Source organism: Salvelinus alpinus, chromosome 29 (genome assembly GCF_045679555.1).
Source record: "Salvelinus alpinus chromosome 29, SLU_Salpinus.1, whole genome shotgun sequence".
Lineage (NCBI taxonomy): Eukaryota > Metazoa > Chordata > Actinopteri > Salmoniformes > Salmonidae > Salvelinus > Salvelinus alpinus.
The window spans coordinates 33,740,726-33,768,330 of NC_092114.1; the positions used below are offsets into that span (position 1 = coordinate 33,740,726).

Sequence of the window (27,605 nt, forward strand, 5' to 3'; positions counted from 1 at the left end):
CAACAAAAAAAGCTCTCCTAACCTGCTATGAAAATCACTACCGGTCGTAGCTTTATCGAAGTGGCGTGAAATGAGTGCATACCTAAAAAAACAGATACCCTGAAACCGGAAGAAACCCCTGGAAGATTCTCACGACCAGAAGACATTTTCCCTCAACCTTGTTTTGTTGTTGTTGACCTAGGTTTGGGCTGACACACTTAATATCCTGTCTCCATGGTCAAGCTAGGTTGGGTCCAGCCACAAAGAACTTTGTGTCCATTTCTGATGATTCTAAAGACACATTTTCAGCCGATTTCAGTCCCCGTTTTCAACTGGGGCTTGGTGGTATCAACCAATTTTAATCTTCAAGAATCAATATCCTTCATTTAAATGATCAAAAATTGCTTAAAATATCAGAGTAGGATTATGCAGCCCTATACATCCTCCTCCATAACCCACAACATCAGACAAGTGGTATCTGCAATAACCATGGCAACAGACTGAGTGAGAACCACATTCAACATGGAGGCAGCACAGATATTAATGTTTTTTTTCTAGTTTGGAAGCATATATAAATATTTGTAACCTACTCAAAGCTTTCCCTCAAAGCACTGCCTATAGCAACATTGTATTTGGGGGTTTATAAAAAATATTTGGGGGTTTATATAGGCAAATACGTTTTATTTTCTATTTGGTCTGGAACCTGTCAACTGACTTGTGCTTTGTCTGGTCAAAACATAACCTTCTAATTCATATTGTCATTATGGTCATGCCTCACCTTCTCTCCAGGCTACCAATGGTCTCAAACAACTGGCCTTTTGATCACATTTGGAGTTTCTAACCTATTCAGGAGATCAACTACATGCTGTGTCTTATGTTTGTACTAGGAAAGCACAAGTTAATTGACATGATGCATGTTCTGAATTAAATCTCATCGAAGAAAACTGAAATCACTTGACATCAATTGAAAGACCCAATTTGTTGTATTAAAAACCTTTATTCCGAACCTTTGTTCGGGATCTGTACAGTGAAGAAAATGTTTTAAAAATGTATTATAAAAAAAAATAATGGAGCTACACCACGTCTCCAAATTGTACTTTGAAAAAAAGAAAAAGAAAGCTAAATGAAAGCATGGTCATGCGCCTTGCTGTGGTCCTCCGTAGTCTATGGGGGCATTGGTCCTCTCATGGGGCCTCGGGGTGGGCCGCCGGGGGGCCTCGGTGGCATTGGAGGCCCCCTCTGGAAGCCAAACGGAGGCGGACGAGGGGGACCCCCACCGTAGCCTGGTGGGGGCATGGGGGGAGGGGGTCCTCTCATGCCTGGATGCATGGGATGACCTGTGTAGGTGGGGGGAGAGAGAGAAGGGATTCACACAATTAGATATTATCTCATACACCAGCACATTTCAACAAGGATATCAGGAAACAAACCTCTTGGATATCCATACAATTTATAAATGTCTTTGTGTCCCTTTAGACAAATATGTAAAAATGTTTGTTTACAATATATATTTTTTTTTAAGTCCAACATGGACGTACCAATTGCAGACTGTAGCATTAAACTAAGAAAAATTGTGATGCAAAACAATTTACCACTTTTGGTTTCATGAATCAGGAGACAACTAACAGGCAATTAATTATCCAACTTTGAGATTAACTACTGAACCTTATTGAGTTGAATTGACCCCTAGCCTTGTGAAGGCACAGCACTTACCCATGGGATGCCCATAGGGCCCTCTCGGTGGCATGCCCATGTGTGGATGAGGGGGCATGCCGGGGGGTGGAGGCGCCCGGTGCTGGTTGGATCCTGGGGGGCCCGGTGGAGGCACCATACCTGGGGGATGGCCATGAGGGTGCATAGACATCTGGGACATTCCTGTTGGACATGAACAATATAATTGGTGGTGGTCCTCAGTAGCTTAGTTGGTAGAGCATGGCGCTTGCAACGCCAGGATAGTGAGTTCGATTCCCGGGACCACCCATATGTAAAATGCATGCACGCATGACTGCATATACACTACATGGCCAAAAGTATATGGGCAACTCTTCAGATGAGAGGTTATGGCTATTTCACCAACACCCGTTGCTGACAGGTCTATAAAATCGAGCACACAGCCACGCAATCTCCATAGACAAACATTGGCAGAAGAATGGCCCGTACTGAAGAGGTCAGTGACTTTCAATGTGGCAAGATCATAGGATGCCACCTTTCCAACAAGCCAGTTGGTCAAATTTCTGACATGCTAGAGCTGCCCAGTCAACTGTAAGTGCTGTTATTGTGAAGTGGAAATGTCTAGGAGCAACAACAGCTCAGCTGCGAAGTGGTAGGCCAGTCAAGCTTACAGAACGGGACCACCGAGTGCTGAAGCGTGTAAAAATCGTCTGTCCCCGGTTGCAACACTCTCTACCGAGTTCCAAACTGTGTCCGGAAGCAATGTCAGCACAATAACTGTTCGTCGGCCATGACAAGCCTAAGATCACCATGGCAAAGCCAAGCCTTGGGTGGAGAAGTGTAAAGTTCGCCGCCATTGGACTCTAGAGCAGTGGAAACACATTCTCTGGAGTGATGAATCACCCTTCACCATCTGGCAGTCTGGTGGTCTAATCTGGGTTTGGCAGATGCCAGGAGAACGCTACCTGCATGAATGCATAGTGCCAACTGTAAAGTTTGGTGGAGGAAGATTAATGGTCTGTGGCTGTTTTTCATGGTTCAGGCTAAGCCCCTTAGTTCCAGGGAAGGGAAATCTTAACGCTGCAGCATACAATGACATTCTAGACGATTCTGTGCTTCCAACTTTGTGGCAACAGTTTGGGGAAGGCCCTTTCCTGTTTCAACATGACAATGCCACCATGCACAAAGCGAGGCCCATACAGAAATCGCTTGATGAGATCGGTGTGGAAGAACTTGACTGGCCTACACAGAGCCCTGATCTCAACCCCATCAAACACCTTTGGGATGAATCGGAACACAGTCTGCGAGCCAGGCATAATCGCCCAACATTTTGGAATGAGATGTTTGACGAGCAGGTGTCCACATACTTTTATTAATGCATCTCATCACACACATGTTCTCTTTTCTTACCAGAAATAGCAGTACCTTAACATTTCACACACTACATTTTAAACTCCAATATTTAACAATCTGGGCAAGCTTTTCCTGACTGTTGTACTCAATCCAATTATATGGTCGGGGTGAGTGACTTACCCGGGTGCATGCCCTGGTGGAAGGGTGGCGGGCCGGGTGGGGGGCCTGAGCCCCCTCCCTGGGGTCCTGGTGTCCCTGGGGCCGGGGGCATGGTCATGCCGGGGGGCATGCCAGGAGGCATGGATCCAGGGGGTGGTACAGGAGGGAAGGCACCAGGAGGGGGCATGCCTGGAAATTAGGATCAGAGAGAGAAATTGCAACAACAAAAAAGCTGAATTGAAATTATCTTGATGTAGATGTTTTAATGTTGTGTTGGTGTTACGGAACAAGTTATAGTCAAGGTATTGTGAAGCCAACATCAAATTTTCACATTGTGAGGAAAAACACGTTTTTGTCATTCTTACTCTTACAAATCTACGGAGCACGGTCTGACTATATGATTACTATCTAAGTACCCCCACAAAATACCTGAAGGATTTAGGAAGTTGTATACTGGACCCTATTCCAACTACTGAAAGAGCTGCTTCCTGTGCTTGAACATAATAAACGGCTCTCTATCCACCGGATGTGTACCAAACTCACTAAAAGTGGCAGTAATAAAGCCTCTCTTGAAAAAGCCAAACCTTGACCCAGAAAATATAAAAAACTAAAATCGGCCTATATCGAATCTCCCATTCCTCTCTAATTTTTTGGAAAAAGCTGTTGCGCAACTCACTGCCTTCCTGAAGACAAACAATGTATACGAACCGCTTCAGTCTGGTTTTAGACCCCGTCAGAGTACTGAGACTGCACGTGCGAAGGTGGTAAATTATATTTTAATGGCGTCAGACCGAGGCTCTGCATCTGTCCTCGTGCTCCTAGAACGTAGTGCTGCTTTTGATACCATCGATCACCACATTCTTTTGGAGAGATTGGAAGCCCAAATTGGTCTACACGGACAAGTTCTGGCCTGGTTTAGATCTTATCTGTCGGAAAGATATCAGTTCGTCTCTGTGGATGGTTTGTCCTCTGACAAATCAACAAAATTTCGTTGTTCCTCAAGGCTCCGTTTTAGGACCACTATTGTTTTCACTATATATTTTACCTCTTGGTTATGTCATTTCGGAAACACAATGTTAACTTTCACTGCTATGCTGATGACACACAGCTGTACATTTTCATGAAACATGGTGAAGCCCCAAAATTGCCCTCCCTGTAAGCCTGTGTTTCAGACATAAGTGGATGGCGGCGAATGTTCTACTTTTAAACTCGGACAAAACAGAGATCTTCTGTTGAATCTGACAATTAATCTTGATGGTTGTACACGAAGCACTAAAAAAACTTCAGTTAGTGCTAAACACGGCTGCTAGATTCTTGACTAGAACCAAAAAATGTGATCATATTACTCCAGTGCTAGCCTCTACACTGGCTTCCTGGTAATGCTAGGGCTGATTTCAAGGTTTTACTGCTAACCTACAAAGCATTACATGGGCTTGCTCCTACATATCTTTTCTCATTTGGTCCTGCCGTACATACCTACAGGTACGCTACGGTCACAAGATGAAGGCCTACTTACTGTCCCGAGAATTTTTAAGCAAACAGCTGGAGGCAGGGCTTTCTAATAGAGCTCAATTTTTATGGAATGGTCTGCCTGTCCATGTGAGAAACGTAGACTCGGTCTCGACCTTTAAGTCTTTATTGAAGACTCAGCTCTTCAGTAGGTCCTATGATTGAGTGTAGTCTGGCCCAGGAGTGTGAAGGTGAACGGAAAGGCACTGGAGCAACGAACCGCCCTTGCTGTCTCTGACTGGCTGGTTCCCCTCTCTCCACTGGGATTCTCTGCCTCAAACCCTATTACAGAGGCTGAGTCACTGGCTTACTGGTGCTCTTCCATGCCGTTCCTAGGAGGGGTGCGTCACTTGAGTGGGTTGAGTCACTGACGTGATCTTCCTGTCCGGGTTGGCGCCCCCCCCCTCGGGTTCATGTCGTGGGGGAGATCTATGTGGGCTATACTCGGCCTTGTCTCAGGATGGTAAGTTGGTGGTTGAAGCTTTCCCTCTAGTGCTGTGGGGGCTGTGCTTTGGCAAAGTGGGCGGGGTTATATATTGCCTGGATGGTCCTGTCCAGGGGTATCGTTGGACGGGGCCACAGTGTCTCCCGACCCCTCCTGTCTCAGCCTCCAGTATTTATGCTGCAATAGTTTGTGTTGGGGGTCTAGGGTCAGTCTGTTATATCTGGAGTATTTCTCCTGTCTTATCCAGTGTCCCGCACGAATTTAAGTATGTTCGCTTGCTCTCTCTCCCCCGCTGCTGCTTCAGTTTCAACTGTTCTGCCTGCGGCTATGGAACCCTGACCTGTTCACCGGACATGCTACCTTGTCCCAGACCTGCTGTTTTCAACTCTCTAGAGACATCAGGAGCGGTAGAGATACTCTGAATGATCGGCCCTGAAAAGCCAACTGATATTTACTCCTGAGGTGCTGACCTGCTGCACCATTTACAACCATTGTGATTATTATTATTTGACGCCGGTGGTAATTTACGAAAATGTGAACATCTTGGCCATGTTCTGTTATAATCTCCACCCGACACAGCCAGAAGAGGACTGGCCACCCCTCATAGCATGTTTCCTCTCTAGGTTTCTTCCTAGGTTCCGGCCTTTCTAGGGAGTTTTTCCTAGCCACCGTGCTTCTACATCTGCATTGCTTGCTGTTTGGGGTTTTAGGCTGGATTTCTGATCATCACTTTGTGACATCAGCTGATGTAAGAAGGGCTTTATAAATACATTTGATTTGATTGATGAAGCTGAAATCAAATTATTTAACCCTGGTGCACACACACACACACTTACCAGGCATGGACATCCCAGGTCCCAGGGTGGTGAGGACAGGCGTTGAGGCAGAAGGGGGTGGCGGTGCATCTGCGAATAGCTGATGCGGCCGGTCAGCCTGCGAAAGCGGGTTCTGAGCAGCTAGGAGGCGTTCAGCAGCCGAGCCGTGCCGCTCGCCCTTGGAGTCCTTCTTGAAGGCATATGACACCGTAATTGGTCGGTTGCACAGGTACTGGCCATTCATGGCCTCGATGGCCGCGTCAGAGGCATCGAAACTGGCATAGTTGATGAAGGCGTAGCCCTTGGAGTTGCCAGTGTCCGGGTCGCGCATGATCTTGGGCGTCTGGAGTATGACCCCAAAGGCGCTGAACGTGTCGTAGAGGAGTTTCTCGTCAATCTCCGGGTCCAGGTTACCGATGAAGATGTTGGCGCCAACATCCAGGTTCTTGTTGTGCGCTGAGGCCTTGTTGACACGGATGGGCTTGCCGTATAGTTTAATCATGTTCATAATCTTGATGGCGTAGTCCGCATCCTCTTCACTGAGGAACTCAACAAAGCCATAACCTTACAAAGGGGTGGGGACAGAGGAAAGAATAACATTCAATAAGACTAACAGTTATATTTCTGATCAGCATTTTTTTTTTGCAGGCTATTTGTCTCTAAATGAGTCTCCAAAAATGACACGACATCAACAAGTGACGCGTTTGCTTTTATAGCATAGACCTAATCTACAATGATCTGTTTCTTTGCATAGGCTAGTTTGACAAAGTTCTTATTTTTAAACATGAGTGCGCCACCTCACCATGTGAAAGAAACCCTGGGGTTAGACAACAAAGTGTAGCATATCTGGTTGGTCTTACTGATGGTATGTGTCCGTTTTGTTACCAATGCGTTGTTTATGAGTGTGTGTGTGTTACTTACCTTGGTGTTGTCCAGTGACTCTGTCTTTGGGCATGTGTGTGTTGACCACAGGCCCAGCCTGTAGGAAGAGCTCCCACAGCAGTGGCTCAGCCACTTTCTCATCCAGACCACCCACATACACAGTGGCATCTAACGTGACAGAGAGAGCAAAACATTAAGTGGATGGGTATAAGCCCATACATTAAACCTTGTTATGGTTCCATGCCATACAAGATATTTTCAAGCCGTGCGGAAATGACTACCGTTACCTGTTTTTAGCAACACTTCTATGTTGGGAGCTATATCGGTTCCTATTACTTACATTACCGAACATTGCACAAGAAAGCATTACATCTACTTTCCACGCATACGCTGCAGTTACATCACGTCTTTGGTTCAAGAGCACAAACCCTGCAAAACGAGCGCAGTTTTGCCAAAGACAGGGACGGTAAGTAGGGTGCAGCCTAACGGTTGAGAGCGTTGGGGGCAGTAACCGAAAGGTCCCCGGTTTCACTGCACCTATCCGGTGTGTGACATAAAATATATATTTAAAAAATCGCTATGGATAAGAGCATCTGCGGAATTACTTAAATGTTGCTGAATGTAAAAATTGTGTGCGCCCAACGCGCGAAGTCAACCAAGGCTAGGAACATGTCCAGCTAGCTAATGTTACCCTCTTTGAGCCAGTCCCATTTAGATATATGGCCGTGCCATGAGCTAGCTAGCTAGCTACCCATTCATAGCCCGGCGGATTCATTAGAGACAAATCGGACGAGTCTGGCAGGACATAAAAAGACATAGCTAGCTATCTAGCCTGTTACAATACATATGGCAAACGTTGGCTTGTAAACGAGCTTTGTTTGGCAATGGAATTGAGTCACACAGACAAGGCATATGGCTAGCTACGTCTTCATTCAGCTAGATTTATAGCTATAATTTTCAGGCCATTGGTTCAGATGTAATGGAAACTACTCGTATGGATACGTTTGATGAAGTTCATAGTAAAATATAAAGACGTATCTACCTTGGTTACGCTCCGAAATCGGTCCTGCCGCCATGTTAAATCCGGCGTGAGGGCAGCGTTATGCGGAAGTTGTTAATCTGATGGGCAAGAAACATATCCGGCAAAACCAAAGAACGCAATTAGTTCAAGTCGCCCTCTAGTGGTGGGCTGTCTGTACCGGTGAGCTGTCATTCAAGATGCAGCTGCCCCCCACACACATATTATTAAAACGACACTCGGCTAATATCACATTTCACTATTTTCTGTATTTTTTGCCAATATCGTGCTGAATCGTGCATTCTTTATAGGGTCAAACTACAGTTAGTACATCCATTTTTGGATATATAAATTAATGATATATACCCATTGAGTCTTGAAGAATAAAACGTATGAATGAATGCCTCATGAGCTTAGTCGTACCACATCAGAACCCAAAATATAAGCTTGTTTTACTCCAATGTCTGCAAACAATGTAAATGTAAACAAACACTGTATAGCCTCAAAACATGGTTGAAACTATAATATTGATATCATGGAGGGTCAGTCCTTTCTTCAGGCCCATCCCTCAACTTTTTACGAAAACAGAGGCGGGGGATAGGGGGGAGGGGGATCTGCTTTGTTATTGTTTTTAGCAGATGGTCGGGGGGCTGGAACATAATTACAAATACATTGTAACATTTTCATAGGCCTATACCTTTGTCTCTGCCTGTTTTGACAATGTATTATAATGGTATCTCTTATTATGTCTTACTTTCGGGTTCAGCCTATGCACTTCTGTGTAATTGTCAATGGCTGTCTAACAGTGACTGCCTTAATGGAAACACCTGTGAAACAGGCTCCTCGAGTTTACATCTCACTTGAGCGTGACTTCTTGGATAAGATAAAGTGGCCACATACCTGGCTGTGCCGGTTTCAGAACAAGTTTGTTTACTTAACTGACTCTTTAAATAGTTGTTTCAAGTCAATGTTACAGGAATCACTAACAACTTGAGTAATAGGTACATGGGATACAGGCTCCTTTGGCTACAGGCTCCTTGGTTTAGTGAGACAATGGACAACAAACAGAACAAATAATTCATATCTTTGTCTTGCCAGAGGTATCATGAAAAGTCTCACATGGACTTTATGCGTGGACTCCTTGCTGCCATGGGCTTTGATTGTTCCCGACGTGCAAAATCTACTGCTCAGAGGTGAGTGGTTGCCACTTTGCGTAATTTAGGCTATATATATATATATATATATATATATAATGCACAGACAAATTGAGTTATAGTTAAAGGTACATGGAATATGAACTCTTCTATTTCTGATAGTTAACTTTAGTTTAGGTTACCAACACTTTAACTGACTAAAATCCTTGAACAAGCATTGAGTTATAGCTGATACACAACCAAAAATATACTGAATGTAATCTCCCTGGCATAAAATGGAGGCCTGTAGAATGGAGGTGACCTGACCATGTCCTTTTTCTCACTCACTCAGACACTTTGTTGAACTAGAGTTGTCAAATAGTCACATTTACATGTTCAGTTTAAAAGCTATAGCATATTCATTTGGACAGTGAAGCTAAAACTTTCAATTAGGCTCTATACTCCAGCATTTTGGATTTGAGATCCCATATTTCATATGAGGCGACAGTATAGAATGTCACATTTCATTTTAGGGTACTTTCATACATATCTGTTTTACCTCCCCTGTTATTGGTAATGGTGAGAGGTTAGCATGTCTTGGAGATAGGATCTTAGTGCCTGTAACTTTCTCTCTCATCATTATTCACGATTCATTCATGATTTTCCGTAATCATGGTAGCATCCACATAAATGTAGGATCGTTCAGAAACATATTCTATTCTTATTTACAAAATAGCGACCACAAAATGAAACAATACATTATTATCCATTCATCTCTATTGGGCACAACATAATCCAAAACACAACCAAAACAAACTGCAAATACATCCAAATTTGTCGAGTCACAAGCTTGATGTAGTCATTGCATGCTAGGAATATGGGACTAAATACAAAACTTTTGGAAACATGAATACAGTGATTTTGTCCAAATACTTATGACACCTTCAAATGTGTGGACTAGATACATAAAGTGATTTAATTTCTAAACGGTTAAATGGATACACTAAAATAAAAGATTACATTCTGTACTGTCACCTCATACGAAACATTTGATCTCAAATCCAAAATGCTGGAGTATAGAGAATTAAAAGTTTGACCTTCACTGTCCAAATAAATACGTAAGGGAGTGTAAACTGTATATTAAAAGGCTGAAATGAATGGTAGCTAGGTCTTAAGAGGTAATGAACATTGGTTTCCTTCTTCCCCCTGAAACAGCTCGCCAGCAGAGGCGACAGTGGTACATGTTGCCAAGGAGAGCAGCCCTCAGACCTGTAGTCTTTCCCTGGACCTCGACCCTCCGCACTGCCAGAACTGCATCTCCTACGAGGCCCGGCTACAGCGCCTGGTCTGCGGACACTTCTACTGTGACCATTGCAGGGCCCGCATCATTAACCAGGCTTTCAAGGACATCGAGGGCCTCTCGGACTACCCCTGTCCTATGTGCAACTCTATCCGTCAGCTGGGAGGCACAGTGCCTGAGCCACAGCTCCGCAGTAATAGCACCCCCACTGTGTCTGTGGGCTTCAACGATCCCCCCTCCCCCACATCCTCACCGTAGCTCTGTTAATGCAGGTCATCAGGGAAGAGGAAGAAAAGGACTCTGGGACTTGAAGTAAGATAGTAGAAAGGCACTTTGGAGTCTGTTTTAGTGGAAAAACAGACAATCAGAGATTCTGGGTTTTTAGGAGAACTGACTTTTTCACGAGGAAGTGTGCTCCAGAAAATTACGCTTTTCTTTTCATTCTTTCATAACGGATGACATTGGAATCAGTGAGGGTTGTTTTTGGCTGCTTTATTGCATTTTATGTATACAAATCTAAATAGAAACCTACATTGAGTAAAAAAGTAACAATTTAAAACTGGTCATATAAAATACATAAGGACTGTATAAAACAAAGTTTATATAGATCACATTTTGTACAAATGGATTTATGAATCATGCACAACTTGATAAGCGAGAAGGCAGGGTAATAACATGACTGAACAGTCTATAAAGAGATTGCAACCTGTGTTAAAAGGAATAACACGCAAACATTAGTCCCAAGTTATATTAAGTGTCACTAAAACATGTATTTACATGGTAATTACACAGACAGGTTTAGTGTAATTACAGTGTAGGTACACATTAACAATCTGGTAAAAAATTACATTTATAAACGTATTGGATTTGCAAAAAAATAATAATTGGAAACCATACTCTTACAACAATGTGAACAATATACCTGCCAATGTAATTAATTACCATGTAAGATTGGTTGTTTTAGCTACACTTTATATAAAAGTGAGACCCAAACATTAAACAACTACATTTTTTAACAATGTATGTGATTAATGGTGAGCAGACAACTGCCATAAAAACCATCTGTAACACACCATTACATACACGTAAAAATATATATGATTCACACAAATAAGCATGATGGGAGAATACACCTACCAGACACTTCATGAAATATGATTTCCAATAGCTAACACAAATACAGTCAGTTATCTACTTGCAGCCAAGTGTCAACCTCCTCCTGGCAGAGGCAACCAGGGTTTTGGCTAAAATTACAAGTTCATGATGCCATTGACCTTAACAAGGGCCCCAGGACAGGTCAGATTACATGAAAATAGAGCTCTTTGGCCACGCACAACAGTTGTGGGTTTGGCGTTGAAAAACAGAAGCATTAGCAGAAAAGTACCTCATATCTATGGTAAAATACGGTGGTGCATTTTTTATGTTATGGGACTATTTTGCTTCCACTGGTCCTGGGGCCCTTAAGGTCAACGGCATCATGAACTTTACCAAGTACCAGGACATTTTAGCCAAAAACACTTGGGCGTAAGTGGAGGATGATGGCAAATGGATCTTCCAGCAAGACAATAACCCCAAGCACACATCAACATCCACAAAGAGATGGTTAATTGACCACAAAATCTACATTTTGCAAAGGTCATCTCAGTCTCCGGACTTGAACCCCATTAAAACCTGTGGTTTGAATTGAAGAAAGCAGTCCATAAGCGCATACGAAGGATATAATGGTTCTGGAAAGATTCTGTATGGAGGAATGGTCTAAGATACCTCCCAAGGTGTTCTCCAATCTTATAAAACATTTTAGAAAGAGGCCCTGTGTCGTTATCCTTGCAAGGGGAGGGTGCTGGAGTTTTACCACTATCTTTTCTCATTTATTTTTATTACTGGTTAAACGAAAGCTCTTTCTCTGAGCAATTATATTAGTATAAAGTAATCTAAATCCCCATTTATTTTTACCATGAAATATAGCTTAATATTTGTATTATTTATTTTATACAGTCTTTTTTGCTCATCTTTTTTAAGGGTGCCAATAATTATGGACCTGGCTGTGTGTTTTAACAAAAGGTTAATTTCTTAATTTAATTAGGACAAGCATACAATGGATTGCACTTCAATTGATATGGCTTTTGTTTGTAGAAACAGGTGCCAGGTCTATAGATATTGAGAACCATGGGAAATGCCTTACCCTGGCTTGGTAGGAAAACTAAAAACACTAACCGATACTGTCAATGAAAGAAGAAGCGATGTAAATGCTATCCAAGACTAATGGGCATCTCGTCAACTTATGTTGCTATTGGGATATGATTACATTCAGGAAAGTTAGGGCAAGTTAGCTAAATCTTTTTCTCTGCTTCTTTTCTTAAAAAACATACCACAGACAATTCCATCAAGAGACATATAGTAAGTAGGATACAATGTTAAACTCAAGAAGACATTGGGACTATGATACAACATTAGCGTGATGTTTGGTGCATTTTATTCGCATTCATTTTTTACTGTAGCTGTCAGTGTGATATTGCCATTGTGATATGACATAGGCATTTAATGGTATTTAATATGAACATGAGTTGATTCTCTGTGTGTTCTGACCCCTGAATAAATGTGTTTTCTAAATGGGTCTATTTCAAGAGAATTTCAGAGTAGCAGATCGCATGACTAGATAACATTTCGTACCGGTATGGTAAAGCCTCTGTGAAAATCCCCCAAACAACATCAATTCAAAAGAATTCAAGAAGGATCCACTGTTATTTCATAATGGCTGAAAGATTAAGCCTAGTCCTGGACTAAAAACCCTTTCCATGGAGCATTTATGATGGAGATTCTACATGGATAATGTTTTTTTTGCCCATTGAATTTTTCTATGGGAAGCGTATAGCTGCCAAAACACTTTAATAAAAGTCTTACCTTGAGAGTAACTTGTGGTTAGGGGGAAACAGCAATCCCATATATTACTACAACCGTACGTTTGTTCACTGTGTTTGCTATGTTTTTGTGTTGCACACATTACTCACATTTGAACAGTTGTTAGCACCAATGCAGTTGTCAATCTGGATATCAGTATCGGCTAAATCACTTGTGTACGTTTTAGCCTAATAATAGAGTTAAAAATGGCTTAGTGACAGTAAATGATCCTGACTTAGAATGATAACGTTTAGTCATTAAGCTGCAAGGCCAGAAAAAAACTGTTGGATAATTGACATTCGTGTAAACAATCCATTCTAGCAAGCAAAGCTAGGCAATTAGTTATTTTACGAGTGACATCAGTTTGAGTCGGAGGAGCGGTTCTTTCTTCGCAAATAAGGCTGGCTATCACTAATGATAGACTCTACAGATGTAAGATATTAATTTAACCTATGTTGTCACTGCAAAATAATCCTGCAGCAACAGGATTTGAAAGTTTAGTCCATAATGTTGCTTGAGCGGTGGTTAGGCTTTCATCTGGCCAAAAGTAGGCTACATGAAAAGTGAAATACTATATAACCGTGTGTTAGTGTGGGTTTTCAGTAAATTTATGTCAATTACAAAAGTTAATCTGCATTTCCTGTGGTGCAGGAAAAGTCTCAGCAACAAAAGAGTGATCAAATTAAGATCCTACCTCTGTATATAAGATCTGTAATGTAAGAGCAATACATAAATGTTCAAATAACTTTCATAGTCCTTAATGAAGTGATAGATCATGCTTAAGCAACAGACATGGGTCTATTTTGGTGAGAAAGATCGTTCTGTGACAATATCCTTGTGATTATGTCCTGTACGATCATTAAAGGCAAGTGACGGGCTTTAACTTTACCCATGTGGTAGCGTTGTCTACCAGCATAGAAAGGGAATGAGAGGAATGATAACAGTTCATTATTCCATGTGAATTTCACAAACCCAATAAAATGGCAGCACAAAAGGCCCTCAATGACTTTCTAAACTAGCACTAACATATCCGATTCAACTAATCAACTTATTGTCAAGACCTTCAGAAGCTGAATCAGGCGTATTAGTATTGGTCTGGAAAAAACTGCTGAAAGATCTAAGAACACTCACTGTTTTATAATTGAAAGGTCCTAAATGGCTGCATTGCTAGTCTCTATACAATCAATGGTTATTGGCCACTTTTCCTCATTCCATCTCTAAGGCCAGATTCCAAACTGACAACCAACTTCCTTCCATCTGCCCTTGACTCCCAACTCGCAGATCTGATCGGACTGAATAGGTAAAAGCCATATGGTGGAAGCTATGCAGCGTTACTATTATGTTTCCCACACCTATGTAGACTTTTTGAGAACCGCGAGGGGGAAGTCAACGTGGGCAGATGGAAGTGAATCAAATGATGGGGTTGGAATCCAGCGTATACCTAGCAGGTTGAAGGCAGGGTGGCAGTGTTGGCTGCATCCAGTTGGCCAACAGCCAGCATCAGGATGTCCTTCTTTTCCTTATGAAAGCGAAGCTCCCGGCCGGCCAGCCTGGCCTCCTCAAGTTCTCGATCTGTTGCCGCCACCTCCTGGGCGATGGTGCCAGCCACGCCTTGCTCTCGGTTCACCCAATCAGCAGCCATTTGGGTGCGCATGTCATCATCCAGCGCCCTATGGGAGTAGTGAGCCAGCACTTCCTGTTAGGGGAAAGCAAAATAAAAAAGGTGTTAGGCCGGAATGGACCTTATTGACGCCATGGCCATGATCGTTAGAAAATTCAGGCTAGCTGGGTAGGAAACAGAAATGCTCCATTAAATCATATAATATTTTTCAACTGTACTGGTGTCCTAGCAGTGCAGATTTGATTGAGTTCCAGATTATGTTTAATGATCCTGAAATGCCTGGATTTGAAACGACCTGGAACCACAAATGCGTGAGTTGCGTGGCCAGCAATAACATAATTTCAAATGAGGAATGTGAGACGTCTGGGTGAGCTAATTACTCCAGTGGCTCAGCCCCTCTCCTTAACCATTGAGATGAAAGGCATAAGGCCAGACCAAATATAATACTTAAATCAGTCAAGAGACACACAGGGCAAAAGCACTCCGTAACCCTAGAAAACATAATACAACTGAGTCGTATCTATCCCAATCGTGGAGTTGCTGGTTGCTCTTCCTCCTCTTTGACTTGTGATCTGAATGGCGTAGATTGGCAAAAGGCAGGTTTGAGCCACAATTATATTATTCAGGTGAATTTATATTCATTTCATGAATTGGAAGTTGCCTAAATTGACCCCCATACTGCAAAAACGATGTCAGAAAGCTCCAATGTTTAGATTAGCAAACATGACGGGTGGGGGATGAAATCTTAAAGGTGTGTGCATAGAGCCTGAACATGTTAATGTTCGAGATCAGATGAAGTCAAAGAAAAATGCTTTAAACTCTGGTAAAACATTTTTTCAAACTTGAATCAAACTCCGATCAAGACTCGTAATTGACGCCTTAAAAGTCGTTTATGTATGTAAGATGCATGAGATAATGAGGACTGAACACAAACATTTAGGTCACCCGACTCTGCCTGGAACGGAGTCACTTCATAGGTATTCATTCAGCCCACACAATGTGGTTTAGATAGGATGGAATGTCATGCTGAAGGAACTTAACTCAAGCCAGAGTGTAACTCAGTCAATTATCTCCAGTGAGTTTCAGCCCCATTCTGGACTTCAGTTGAACTGAGATGTGGTGTTGGCTGTACCAGTTGAATTATAATTCAATACTATCACTGGCAGTCTGTAAGGATGAGGGATATGTTTTATTTTCAAAACTTGATGGATTTAATGGAAACTGTCAGGCAAATGTTTTTCTCAAATAACTCTTTAGTTTGATCAGTTATTCTGTTGCTGAAACTTAACAGAGAAGTTTGAGTTATGATGTAGCTATATTTCCCTTCCTTTACACCAGAGGGGTATACTACAAAGGAGGATCAATGAGTTAGCCAGCCAGTTTTGACAAACAAACAGAATTAACTATAGATTCTCTGATTCATTAAGAAATAAACTTAAGTATGTGTTTTTGTTTGTTGAGTCAATTACACCATACTCATTTCAAGTTAATCTTTCTAAACAATAAAAGTTTTTTCAGAATATTCAAGCAAGTTATCTGGTATATTATTTGATCCTGCTTTGTAGTATACCCATATACCTTCAGCAGAAGCTCTTATCCAGAGAGACTTACAGTAGTGAGTGTGTACATTTTTCATACTTTTTCATACTGGTCCCCCGTGGGAATCAAACCCACAACTCTGCCGTTGCAAGTGCCCTATCAACTGAGCCACACGGGACCCAGATGTGTCCAAATATTTTTCTCTGAGGTGCCAGAAATGGAAACATATTCAAATTTGCTCACACACAGTTGATGTCGGAAATTTACATACACCTTAGCCAAATACATTTAAACTCAGTTTTTCACAATTCCTGACATTTTATCCTAGTAAAAATTCCCCGTCTTAGGTCAGTTAGGATCACCGCTTTATTTTAAGAATGTGAAATGTCAGAATAATAGTACAGAGATTGATTTATTTCAGCTTTTATTTCTTTCATCACATTCACAGTGGGTCAGAAGTTTGCATACACTCAAATAGTATTTGGTAGCATTGCCTTTAAATTGTTTAACTTGCGTCAAACATTTCGGGTAAACTTCCACAAGCTTCCCACAATAAGTTGGGTGAATTGTGGCCCATTTCCTCCTGACAGAGCTGGAGTAACTGAGGCAGGTTTGTAGGCCTCCTTGCTCGCACACGCTTTTTCAGTTCTGCCCACAAATTTTCTATAGGGTTGAGGTCAGGGCTTTGTGATGGCCACTCCAAAACCTTGACTTTGTTGTCATTAAGCCATTTTGCCACAACTTTGGAAGTATGCTTGGGGTCATTGTTCATTTGGAAGACCCATTTGCGACCAAGCTTTAACTTCCTGACTGATGTCTTGAGATGTTGCTTCAATATATCCACATAATCTTGCTTCCTCATGCCATCTATTTTGTGAAGGTGAAGGTTTTGGAGCAGTGGCTTCTTCCTTGCTGAGCGGCCTTTCAGGTTATGTCGATATAGGACTTGTTTTACTGTGGCTATAGATACTTTTGTACCTGTTTCCTCCAGCATCTTCACAAGGTCCTTTGCTGTTGTTCTGGGATTGATTTGCACTTTTCGCACCAAAGTACATTCATCTCTAGGAGACAGAACGCGTCTCCTTCCTGAGCGGTATGACGGCTGCGTGTTCCCATGCTGTTTATACTTGCGTACTATTGTTTGTACAGATGAACGTGGTACCTTCAGGCGTTTGGAAATTGCTCCCAAGGATGAACCAGACTTGTGGAGGTCTACAATTGTTTTTCTGAGGTCTTGGCTGATTTCTTTTGATTTTCCCATGATGTCAAGCAAAAGGGCACTGAGTTTGAAGGTAGGCCTTGAAATACATCCACAGTTACACCTCCAATTGACTCAAATGATGTCAATTAGCCTAACAGAAGCTTCTAAAGCCATGACATAATTTCTGGAATTTTCCAAGCTGTTTAAAGGCACAGTCAACTTTGTGTATGTAAACGTCTGACCCACTGGAGTTGTGATACAGTGAATTATAAGTGAAATAATCTGTCTGCAAACAATTGTTGGAAAAATGACTTGTGTCATACACAAAGTAGATGTCCTAACCAACTTGCCAAAACTATAGTTTGTTAACAAGAAATTTGTGGAGTGGTTGAAAAACAAGTTTTAATGACTCCAACCTAAGTGTATGTAAACTTCCGACTTCAGCTGTACATACTTACTTACTTTTTGCACATAACAGTCACAAGTCATTGCTTTCACACAAAATAAACCAAAAACATTTGAAGAAAACAAAAAAACAATTGTTTGAAATACATCCCAAAAAATACTGATTGACACCAAATCAGGTCTTATTTAATACCAGGACAAATACCAAATGAAACAAGCCTATGAAATAAAGTGATACCAATAATCAGTACTCTTATCCAAATGAGATCTTACTTGACGGGAGCATTGTCTCTCTCTCATGGCCTTCAGGCTTCCATTCCAGTGCAGAAGCTGAAAGACTGTCATCAATTCCTGAAAGAAAAAAACAGTTCAGCGACGACAAGCAGCATTGTTGTGTGTGGCTGCGCCACATGGAAAGCACTGTTTGGCACTAAGCACAATTTCAAATTTGATTATTAACACAAGGCATTGAGTTTTTAATGCCAACGTCACAAGATTTAGTGATTTAAGGCTGGTAATGGGAGCTAAGATGTGGCTGGGGTGGCAGGTAGCCTAGTGGTTAGAGTGTTGGGCCAGTAACCAAAAGGTTGCTGGATCAAATCCCCGAGCTGACAAGGTAAAACTCTGTCATTCTGCCCCTGTGTTACCCACTATTCCCTGGTAGGCTGTCATTGTAAATAAGAATTTGTTCTTAACTGACTTGCCTAGTTAAATAAAGGTTACATTTAAAAAAAGAGGGAGAAGGTCAATAAGTAGCAATCATTTGATTGCATGTGTAGAGCCCTAAATCATAAGCTGTGGTTTGGAAAAGACCAATCCATGCATTAGATTGAGTGGATTTGGATGACAAACAATGAAAGACTGGAGGCCAGCAATTCTGTTCAGATTTGTTTGCCAGACCAACATGCTCTTAGGAAATTCCTGGAACCACATGGTTTTGCTCCAATTCTCTTCTGCACGCATGATGGTCCTCACACTCCTTCATGTAGTGGGTCTCGTTATCTAGTCCTTGACATCTACATACATCTCTAGTCCTTGACATTCCTGATAAGTGCACTTTGAATAAGTCAAATCTCTGTTTAAGTGTGTCAAGTCCCAATTTAATTGATGTACATGTACATTATTTCAATTGCTCCCGAAACTGGCATGCTCTGCTTTAGTTCATGCTGTCATGAGTCTCAAACCGTTGCATTTATCAGGTTCAACTGCATACTTTTCTTTCATTCAACCTGGGAAACCAGAGTGGTAAGTCATAAAGCAGAGGTGATGAAACCAGCCAACTTTAATAAACACTCAGAAATAACTCCTGCTTTTCTTTATCATAAATCATTAAGCTATAGTTTAGGGCTGATCAGTAAACGTTTCTATTTTTTCATGAACTGGAATTACAAAGCTAAATGACAATATAGTTATCTATCTGCTTTGTGTAATTACCAGTAGTTTTGGAACCATTAGCCATGTCTGTGTTAACATGTATGCATCTCCCTCTTTTATAATTCTGTAGAAACCATAATATAATTTCATATTCTCCAACAAATCCCATGTGTTCTGTGTATCTGTGTGTGCAAAGAATACCCAGTATTTGGATTCCTCATCTCCATCATCTCATCTCCATGCCAAGGGAAGCCATGTTTCCCCAAAAAATGTACCAGGAAACATATTTTTTTAAATAACATAAAATAATGTATCTTTCGCCTCTCTGTGTTTTGGAATTTTCCTTCTATAACATCTGCTTACCATGTGTATGTGACCAATACAATTTGATTTGAGAGGCTGAAAGTATCTCACTGGAGAAAGCATCCGAGCGAGCAAAACAGCGCCCCTCTGTCTCTGTATGAGTAACCCATCTCTCTGATGCCGTCTGGGCAAAAAGAGTATGATATTGTTGCCTCCGGTAACATTGAATGCAAGGGAAGCCAGCAAGCAATTGGTCTCTCTTAATAAAAAAGTATACAATAATAGCCAATCAGAGTTGAGCTAAACTGAATGAGCTCAACTGTGAATGGTCCTGGCGCACCAAAAGAAAGTCTCAAGGGAAGACAGTTTGCATTTGGCTTCACATCACATCAAAAGCCAAATGTCATTGACAGAAAAAAACTAGAATTGTTGCATCTCGTTGTGTTGTTGTCCTCCGGTGGCTAGCTAGCTAGCAAAAATGTTCCTAAATTAGCCATGGATGGAGATAGGGATTTGGAGATGTGGTTTTGCTTAATTCAACGTACTGGCCAATGATTATAACGTTGATTCTGATCCAACCATAAATTCATACATTGTGCCCCTGGCCTGAGAGGATGGAAGCTCAATATGTAGCTAGATGTAGTAGGCTAATGTTAACTAGCTAGCTCATCGTTACCCATGAAAGGAAGTTAGACTAGCGAGCAAGCACTTTAGCCAGGTAGCCTAGGACAACAAAAACTAAAAGCATGTACTGTATGACAGATTCATAGACCATTTCGTCAAAATGAAAGAAAGGAGGATGGCATTGGCGTTTCTCTACAAGTAGGGTGAGTCAACATGTTTCTCTACTTACGCACATGCACACACAGAAATCAGTACCATGGACAGCCACATGATATTTATGTTGATAGGACTAAATCGATTTTGGTATATTTTAGTTGTCACTGTGTTACACTAAGCATGGGTGATTTGATGATGTTGAAGTTGGAATGGAGCTGGAATAGTGGATGCAGCGACTTATGGTAAGTCTCCGGTGTTCTAAATCAATAGTTGTTTAGTAGTCTGGAAATGTCAGAAACATTAACTTGCTTGACCATGCTGTAGGTCTTGTAACTGTTTGTTACATGCAATATGCTTTGTGGACTCCACCAGACAGATGTTGCTCTCTGGTTTTGTGATTTATTCAGCCACTGTGTCTTCTTATTGTCTTGGCCTTAGGTCTATATATCACGGTGTCAAGGCTTATGAACTAACAGGTTATAGAGCAAACAGCCCAATTATCACAACACGAAGGTTGTAATATGGCTTTTTTTTCATGGCTTGGCTTCCACAGTGATTTTACCCACACATCGCTACTGATCTCCTAATTTCCTACATCCTGACCAATGTATCATAGTGCCACCAACATTCCTAAACTAGCCTCATATACAGTCCAACCTTTTCCTTTTCTTACATTTCATTGCCGTAACATCCACTGTATCATCACAAGTAACCAAACTTTGCGTTACTCCATCCTATTTACCTGAAACTCCAACATTGACTTTCCTTTGTTGGACTCCAGCATGAAGCGAAACGCCCCGATTCCTGTGCTGGGGTTGTCTGCCTCTTCTCGGTTTCCCTGTAAAAGACAAGTAGAGTCCAATCATCCAGTCTTTTTCTCCTTAAGAGACCAATCAGATTAAGATCTTACCCTCATAAGGACATGACCTTTTAATAGGAGCTACAGTATGGATTATATTAAAGACCAGTGCGCACTGCTTCTGTTAATGTACATTGAAAAATACATGAAATGGCACTCACATTAAAGGAGGCCAGCGCCTCACATACACTCTTCTCAATGAAGTCATCTGTGATGCGGCGGGAAGGATGCTCATTGAAAACCGAGTTCATCAGCGCGATCTTCGCAGCACTACGTCTTGCTTCAGCCTTGGTTGGACAAAACTGCCCAAAGTAAAGCATAAAACATATTTAGTACTTTTCTGAATGTTTTCCAAGTCCCCCCAAAATATATGTTGCCTTTGGCATAAATTGTAACGTTATGACCCTGTGATTCACGCAATATCATAATATGGGTAAGTCAAATTATTGTATGGGTCTTCTGGAAGTCATATATATTTAATTTTAATAATGACCTTTTTCTTGAAAGATGAAGCACTTGAAAGGTATGTTAATCTTGTTTCATGTATGTTTCAGAATGATGTCTAAGTAATATCAATGCTTCCACTTCATTGCTATTATTTCAAAGAAAGAAAGAAAGAGTTAGGAAGGATAGAGGCAAAGGAGGCCCCGTGCAAATGGGATGAGGGGGAGAATGTGGGGAGTGGTGTCACGGCTCCTTCTAAACTCAATATTTGGCTCTAATTACAACCAGATGAGCCACCATATGAGTTTCCAACCACAGTATGCATTGTAGCCAGCCAATTCGAGGAGAGGAAGAAATGGCAAAACATTTAATCCTCCCATGGAATATTCTGGTAGGCTCAATGCTTATGTTCTAGTATGATTTAGAATTGAAAATAACATTTGAAAAAAAGATTGTACATTAAAGCAGTCATTACTATTTCAATGATACTGGTGGATTATTTAACAAAGATAGGAACACGGCTCATACTGTATGTAATTATTTATACATTCATGGATGAGATCAACAGTGTTTTTCTACATCCTTATTTCAGTTGAATTTAGAATTTCCTTATTCCATTTTTTTATGCTAAGCCTGAATACAAGTAAGGTCCTACTCCTATACCTTGCTAACATGTTTTTGATGGACCCAACAGCCTGGAGTTATCGACGTGGTGGCGTATTTCACCTCAGCAGTGGTTCAGATCCACAGACTATTATTTGAGATTAGCCAATGGTTAGCTATTGAATTTAATCTTGGTTTGTAATCTCTTGTAATGCTGACATTACAATTTGGGATTCCCAGTACATATTGTTGTGGAAAACTCAATTCTGCCACCACAGCATACTATACAAAACTACACAATTTTCACAAGAGCAGGCTGAAGCTAGAGTTCTATCGCTCTCAACTTCTTTATTCTTCAACTTCAACTTTTTGGTCTGTATATTACAATTCAGCTTTTAGCTGTAAAATGTGTATAATCCACCTTAACCAATAATAATACAAATTTGATATACACTGAGTGTATAAAACATTATGAACACCTGCTCTTACCATGACAGATTGACCAGGTGAATCCAGGTTAAAGCTATGATCCCTTATTGATGTATGTCACTTGTTAAATCCACTTCAATCAGTTTAGATGAAGGGGAGGAGACAGTGTAAAGAATCATTTTTAAGCCTTGAGAAAATTGAGACATGGATTGTGTATCTGTACCATTTAGCGGATGAATGGGCAAGACAAAATATTTAAGTGCCTTTGAACAGGGTATGGTAGTAGGTGCCAGCACACCAGTTTGAGTGTGTCAAGAACTGCAACAGTGCTGGGTTTTTTACACTCAACAGTTTCCCGTGTGTATCAAGAACGGTCCATCACCCAAAAGACATCCAGCCAACTTGACACAACTGTGGTAAGCATTGGAGTCAACATGGACCAGCATCCCTGTGGAAAGCTTGACACCTTGTAAAGTCCATGCCCCGATGATTTAAGGTTGTTCTGAGGGCAAAAAGGGGTGCAACTCAATATAAGGACTCCTAATGTGTGTGTTCCTAATGTTTTGTACACTCAGTGTATATAACAACATTTACACACACTTCAACTGTTCTGGTCAAGTTATAAACTATGTAAAATGTGCTACTATGCCTTTTCACTTGATTAGATACTTAAGACAGCTTTATCAAGACATTTGTTTAAAGACATGCTCTGGAACTTTGGCGACTACTAAGTATTTTTTAAACCTCCCGCTTTGTGCTGGATATAGTCTCACGTTGCCATCCCTCCAAAATCACGTCGTTGTCATGCCTCCCTTGGATGTCTGGAGAGTTTTGTATTGCAAAAACAGTTTGAATGGTCTGCAGGCTCCCTGCGGCAAGATTTTGATTGGATGTTACATTTCAAGAATCCTCCCCTCACATGCCCGTTGGTGCTACGTGTTATGTTTGTCACGGTTTTCAGACCGGAAAGGGAACATTTTGCGGAGAGTTGTTGCAAACTAGCATATGGAACATTGCAGAAAATGGAAGACAAACTAGGGGAAAAACTGAATTATGTTTTGCCAGCAGTGTGCTCTATACACAAAATCGAGTTTTAATCTGCGATTTCCCAGCCATCCTCACCCACTGTTGCACCTACGACACTAATCTAGCGAGCACTACTGGAGCTCCACCCAAGCAAGGCATTTAATTGGTTTGACGTGTTGCGAGCATACACTCATTGGTACACTGGGTTCTAAACCCCGATTTAGCTATTTTTCTGCCATGAAAGCGACAGTTTTTCTGGGAGCTGTGCTGCACCATTTTCCCCCACGTGGGCCAGCCCACTAACAATTCAAGTTCAACCAATGTGCTTCAATTGAGTGACAGCTAGCAAGTGGCACATCATGCACACACAGCAGAGCGAGAGCAATGACGTTGTGCACATATCTGCACATATGTGACATGGCACACAATTTTAGGGGACCACTTTTGACTCATGAGCGCTACCTTTAACTACTGGCTAAAAAGTATACAAAAGTACTGGAGAATCTCTTTAACACATTCTTGAAGTATTCAGATAAACAACAGAACAGTGTGAGGAGAAAGTTCCAGAAACATCCGGGTCATGTTCATTAGGCAACAAACAGAAGAAAATGGACTGAAACTGGGAGGGACTACCTGTACTTCTCCAATAAGAAACTCACATTTTTGTGATTCACAGGAATCACCTACACATACTAGAAATGTATGAACTCACGGTACGGCAAGTCTCTTTTGATAAACATTTCTGCTGAGTGTTATATGACTCCAACAGAATATGGGTGCACAGTCAGCAGTTGGTAAACAAAGACACTGCATAAACATTGTTTTCAATTGCACAACGTTTTGCTACGGGGTGCCCCCATAAACATGTCCCAGGCCTAATTAGTCGCTTGCTCTCCCTTGACATTTCTCAAGACAGTTCAGAAGAGGTTCCCAGTGATTGACATTTGATCTGAAAATCCAGGGCCAACGTACTCAGGAAGATCAAGTCAGATTGGCAGAATTGATTTAGGTAGAAGCATTTGTGCATGAGTAGAGTTGGACAGACGGATAAATCCCTAAGGTTATGGCCACATAGGGAATTTCATTCACGCAGCTACACCAACACAATTTTAAACCATTATACTGTAGTAGTAATAATAAGTACACTTTTCAAGCACTTTCACTAACTCAGAGATAGTATACAGAGGGCCTTCCACCTGAGGAGCGTTTTAGTGCCCACAACTTTATTGAGACAGCCTACGGTCACAGGTTAGCTCACCTGGAAACTCCCAAAGCAGCTTCCCCCTGGGAGACTGACGTAGCAAACATAGGGTGGGTTGTTTGATGGGACCATCTCATACACCACCAGCGCCCCATTCCTGAGGTCTGCCCCTCTTGACTGCTTCATCTGCCAGAACTCTTGCAAGGCTTCCACCACGTTCACTGGATGAGACATAAAATGACACAGTTTAACATTAGACTGCATGGAGTCATAAAGGTGGACTCAGCGATATGACGTAGATGCAGAAAGTAAACGGCATAGTGGGTCAATCTCCGCAACAACTAAGAGCATTGAAGCGCGAGGCTCAACTTCTCCGCTGTTTTGGTCCCATGGCTACCACGCTGTATGATAGTATAACACACTTGCACAGATACTGTGTGTGAGTCTTGCATCTCGCTCATCGCAATTGCTCAAGTTATAAATGCTGAGTCTACCTTTAAATATGGTCCGGTGTACTCATTTGGTATTCAGGTTTGGATTTAAGAAAGAATAAAAGTGACACAGTGGGATATTGTGTATGAGCGAGGATTAAAACCTGAACACTGCTTTTGCACATATTTGGAGATATAATATAAACAGGATTTTCTGGCTAAGTAAACAACAAGGAACAACCCACTGACACACTGACACACTGAACTGACTGACACACTGAACTGACTGACTGACACACTGAACTGACTGACTGACACACTGAACTGACTAACACACTGACCTGACTGACTGACACACTGAACTGACTGACACACTGAACTGACTGACTGACACACTGAACTGACTGACTGACACACTGAACTGACTGACACACTGAACTGACTGACACACTGAACTGACTGACACACTGAACTGACTGACACACTGAACTGACTGACACACTGAACTGACTGAAGCTGTCCAAATTGCGTTGACTTTCAAGGCAGTTATATTTAACCAGGCAAGTCAGTTAAGAACAAATTCTTATTTACAATGATGGCCTAACCAAAAGTCCACATAGACTCAAAATGATTAAGTAGTACACAACATCATCATACTTATGTAAATAAAAATGTAATAGGCCTACCCACATTTAATGTATTGGGTTTTTGAATGATAGTATAACATATAGGGTAGGCCTACTCTAAAACATTGGAGGTGACTTGAAGTGACACATTTCGAATGGCGTGCCCAGGTGCTATGTAAAATGAGCACGCAACAGTATCCTGTAGTGAACTGCATCCTGTAGTCATTAGCCTAGATATTACAAAATATCGGCTATCATAAACTCGGTATGTTCATGTAGCCTACTGTTATCAACTGGATGGGCAGTTTTGGTGACACACTGTATGTTGCACATGCACTACTACACTATTTCATCCCTTTTGTCAGTTTAATCACAGTTACAGTGAGTTACATTTCAACCACGGCCAGGGAAAGTCGGAGGACCAAAATTCTGCGACTAATTTGTTCCAGGTTACCTCTGCCATAGCCCTGCGTATGCTTAGCAAAGCTCCGAACAACAGCCTCCACCGCCTCCTTCAAGACCGCCGGGTTCCCTGGATTACATAGACCGAATCCAGCCACCCCTGTTCCGAGACCCGCACTCCCAATAGTGCCGTGAAGACTGTGGAGTTGAAGCGGCGGGGGTGGTCCGGAGGAAGCACATAGGGAGGCCGGGGGAGGCAGCAGAGGTGCGGTTGGAACTGTAACCCCGGGCCGGAGAGAGGAGCGTAGGGTCCCAGTCGATCCAGCTCCAAATCGTATCCCTGGTTGAAGTCGCTGAGGGCGGATAGATTCCATTGTTGAAGCGTAAACGTCAACAGTAGGGGGAATACCAATAGAGGAAATTCGTGATGAAAATACTGGTTTCCTCGCTGATAATGTAATGGAAAATGACAAAAAACGAAACTAAAAAGATAGTGATAAATAAAAAAGTGTTTTCCTCACGGAGAAAAATGTATTCTGCCAATCCCGTTAGTCTTTGTGAGGATTAGGCTGCTTGGCTGTCAATCTTGGGGTAGGGGCGGGGAAATCAGAGACGTGGAAAAGGGGAGCTGTGAATAGGCCATTTTCTTGAACCAGCAATGCAGGAGGAGGAAATATTAGGACACAATGTAGCCTCCAAAACTGTAAAGGAATTCTGTTGAAAATCCACGCTCTACAGGGTATTATTAGGGTAGTGTAACTTACATTGTAATACTTTGGAAAAATAGTAACCACTGAAATAATTATTCTAACGCTTTAGGGGTAAAGATATTTGGTAAATGACCATGACAACATAGTGATAGATACCTTTAAATTATACTACTTTTTAACCATTTATGCAACGCACACTATCCACCCATACCCCCAACCACTCACCCACTCATCCATCCATCCATCTCCATCCATTCACCCCATCATCCATCCATCTTTCTAACTAGTCATCTAACTTCACTATCGCTGGTCTAGATCAGCTGGACATCTAACTAAAACACAGACCCTAAACCAACACATCTAACTTCATAGTGTGGATTTAGATCTACACCAACTAACCACTCCCTAAATAAAGATCCAGACCAGCTAGAGCTAGACGGACCAATTACTAACTAGACTACAGATGTAGTATCTCAGTTTGATCACTCC

General features: G+C 41.7%; 2 protein-coding genes across 2 annotated transcripts; both read right to left on the reverse strand.

Annotated features, from left to right (window-relative positions):
* Positions 1-956: 956 nt before the first annotated feature.
* LOC139558542 (splicing factor 3B subunit 4-like) lies at positions 957-7,988 on the reverse strand. The gene is made up of 6 exons (XM_071373715.1): positions 7,856-7,988; positions 6,853-6,981; positions 5,953-6,495; positions 3,184-3,351; positions 1,693-1,854; positions 957-1,316 (listed from the first exon to the last, which is right to left on the reverse strand). The coding sequence occupies exons 1-6, from the start codon at positions 7,887-7,889 to the stop codon at positions 1,144-1,146; spliced, it is 1,209 nt and encodes a 402-aa protein (XP_071229816.1). The 5' UTR covers positions 7,890-7,988; the 3' UTR covers positions 957-1,143.
* A 6,480-nt stretch (positions 7,989-14,468) lies between these two features.
* LOC139558575 (LIX1-like protein) lies at positions 14,469-26,963 on the reverse strand. The gene is made up of 6 exons (XM_071373774.1): positions 26,459-26,963; positions 25,005-25,168; positions 21,406-21,546; positions 21,128-21,223; positions 18,202-18,279; positions 14,469-14,858 (listed from the first exon to the last, which is right to left on the reverse strand). The coding sequence occupies exons 1-6, from the start codon at positions 26,778-26,780 to the stop codon at positions 14,604-14,606; spliced, it is 1,056 nt and encodes a 351-aa protein (XP_071229875.1). The 5' UTR covers positions 26,781-26,963; the 3' UTR covers positions 14,469-14,603.
* Between the last annotated feature and the right edge of the window lie 642 nt (positions 26,964-27,605).

Bases quoted from the DNA above. Each gene is read 5' to 3' on its own strand.
- LOC139558575 (XM_071373774.1), bottom strand. From the start codon at position 26,780: ATGGAATCTATCCGCCCTCAGCGACTTCAACCAGGGATACGATTTGGA. The intron at 18,280-21,127 runs GTAAATAGGATG...TTTTTCTTTCAG, and splicing joins AGTCAATGTTGGAGTTTCAG to GAATTGATGACAGTCTTTCA. The intron at 14,859-18,201 runs GTAAGATCTCAT...TTCCCCTAACAG, and splicing joins AGAGACAATGCTCCCGTCAA to GAAGTGCTGGCTCACTACTC.
- LOC139558542 (XM_071373715.1), bottom strand. From the start codon at position 7,889: ATGGCGGCAGGACCGATTTCGGAGCGTAACCAAG. The intron at 6,496-6,852 runs GTAAGTAACACA...CCCCTTTGTAAG, and splicing joins AGTCACTGGACAACACCAAG to GTTATGGCTTTGTTGAGTTC. The intron at 3,352-5,952 runs GTAAGTGTGTGT...CCTAATTTCCAG, and splicing joins ACCTGGGATGTCCATGCCTG to GCATGCCCCCTCCTGGTGCC.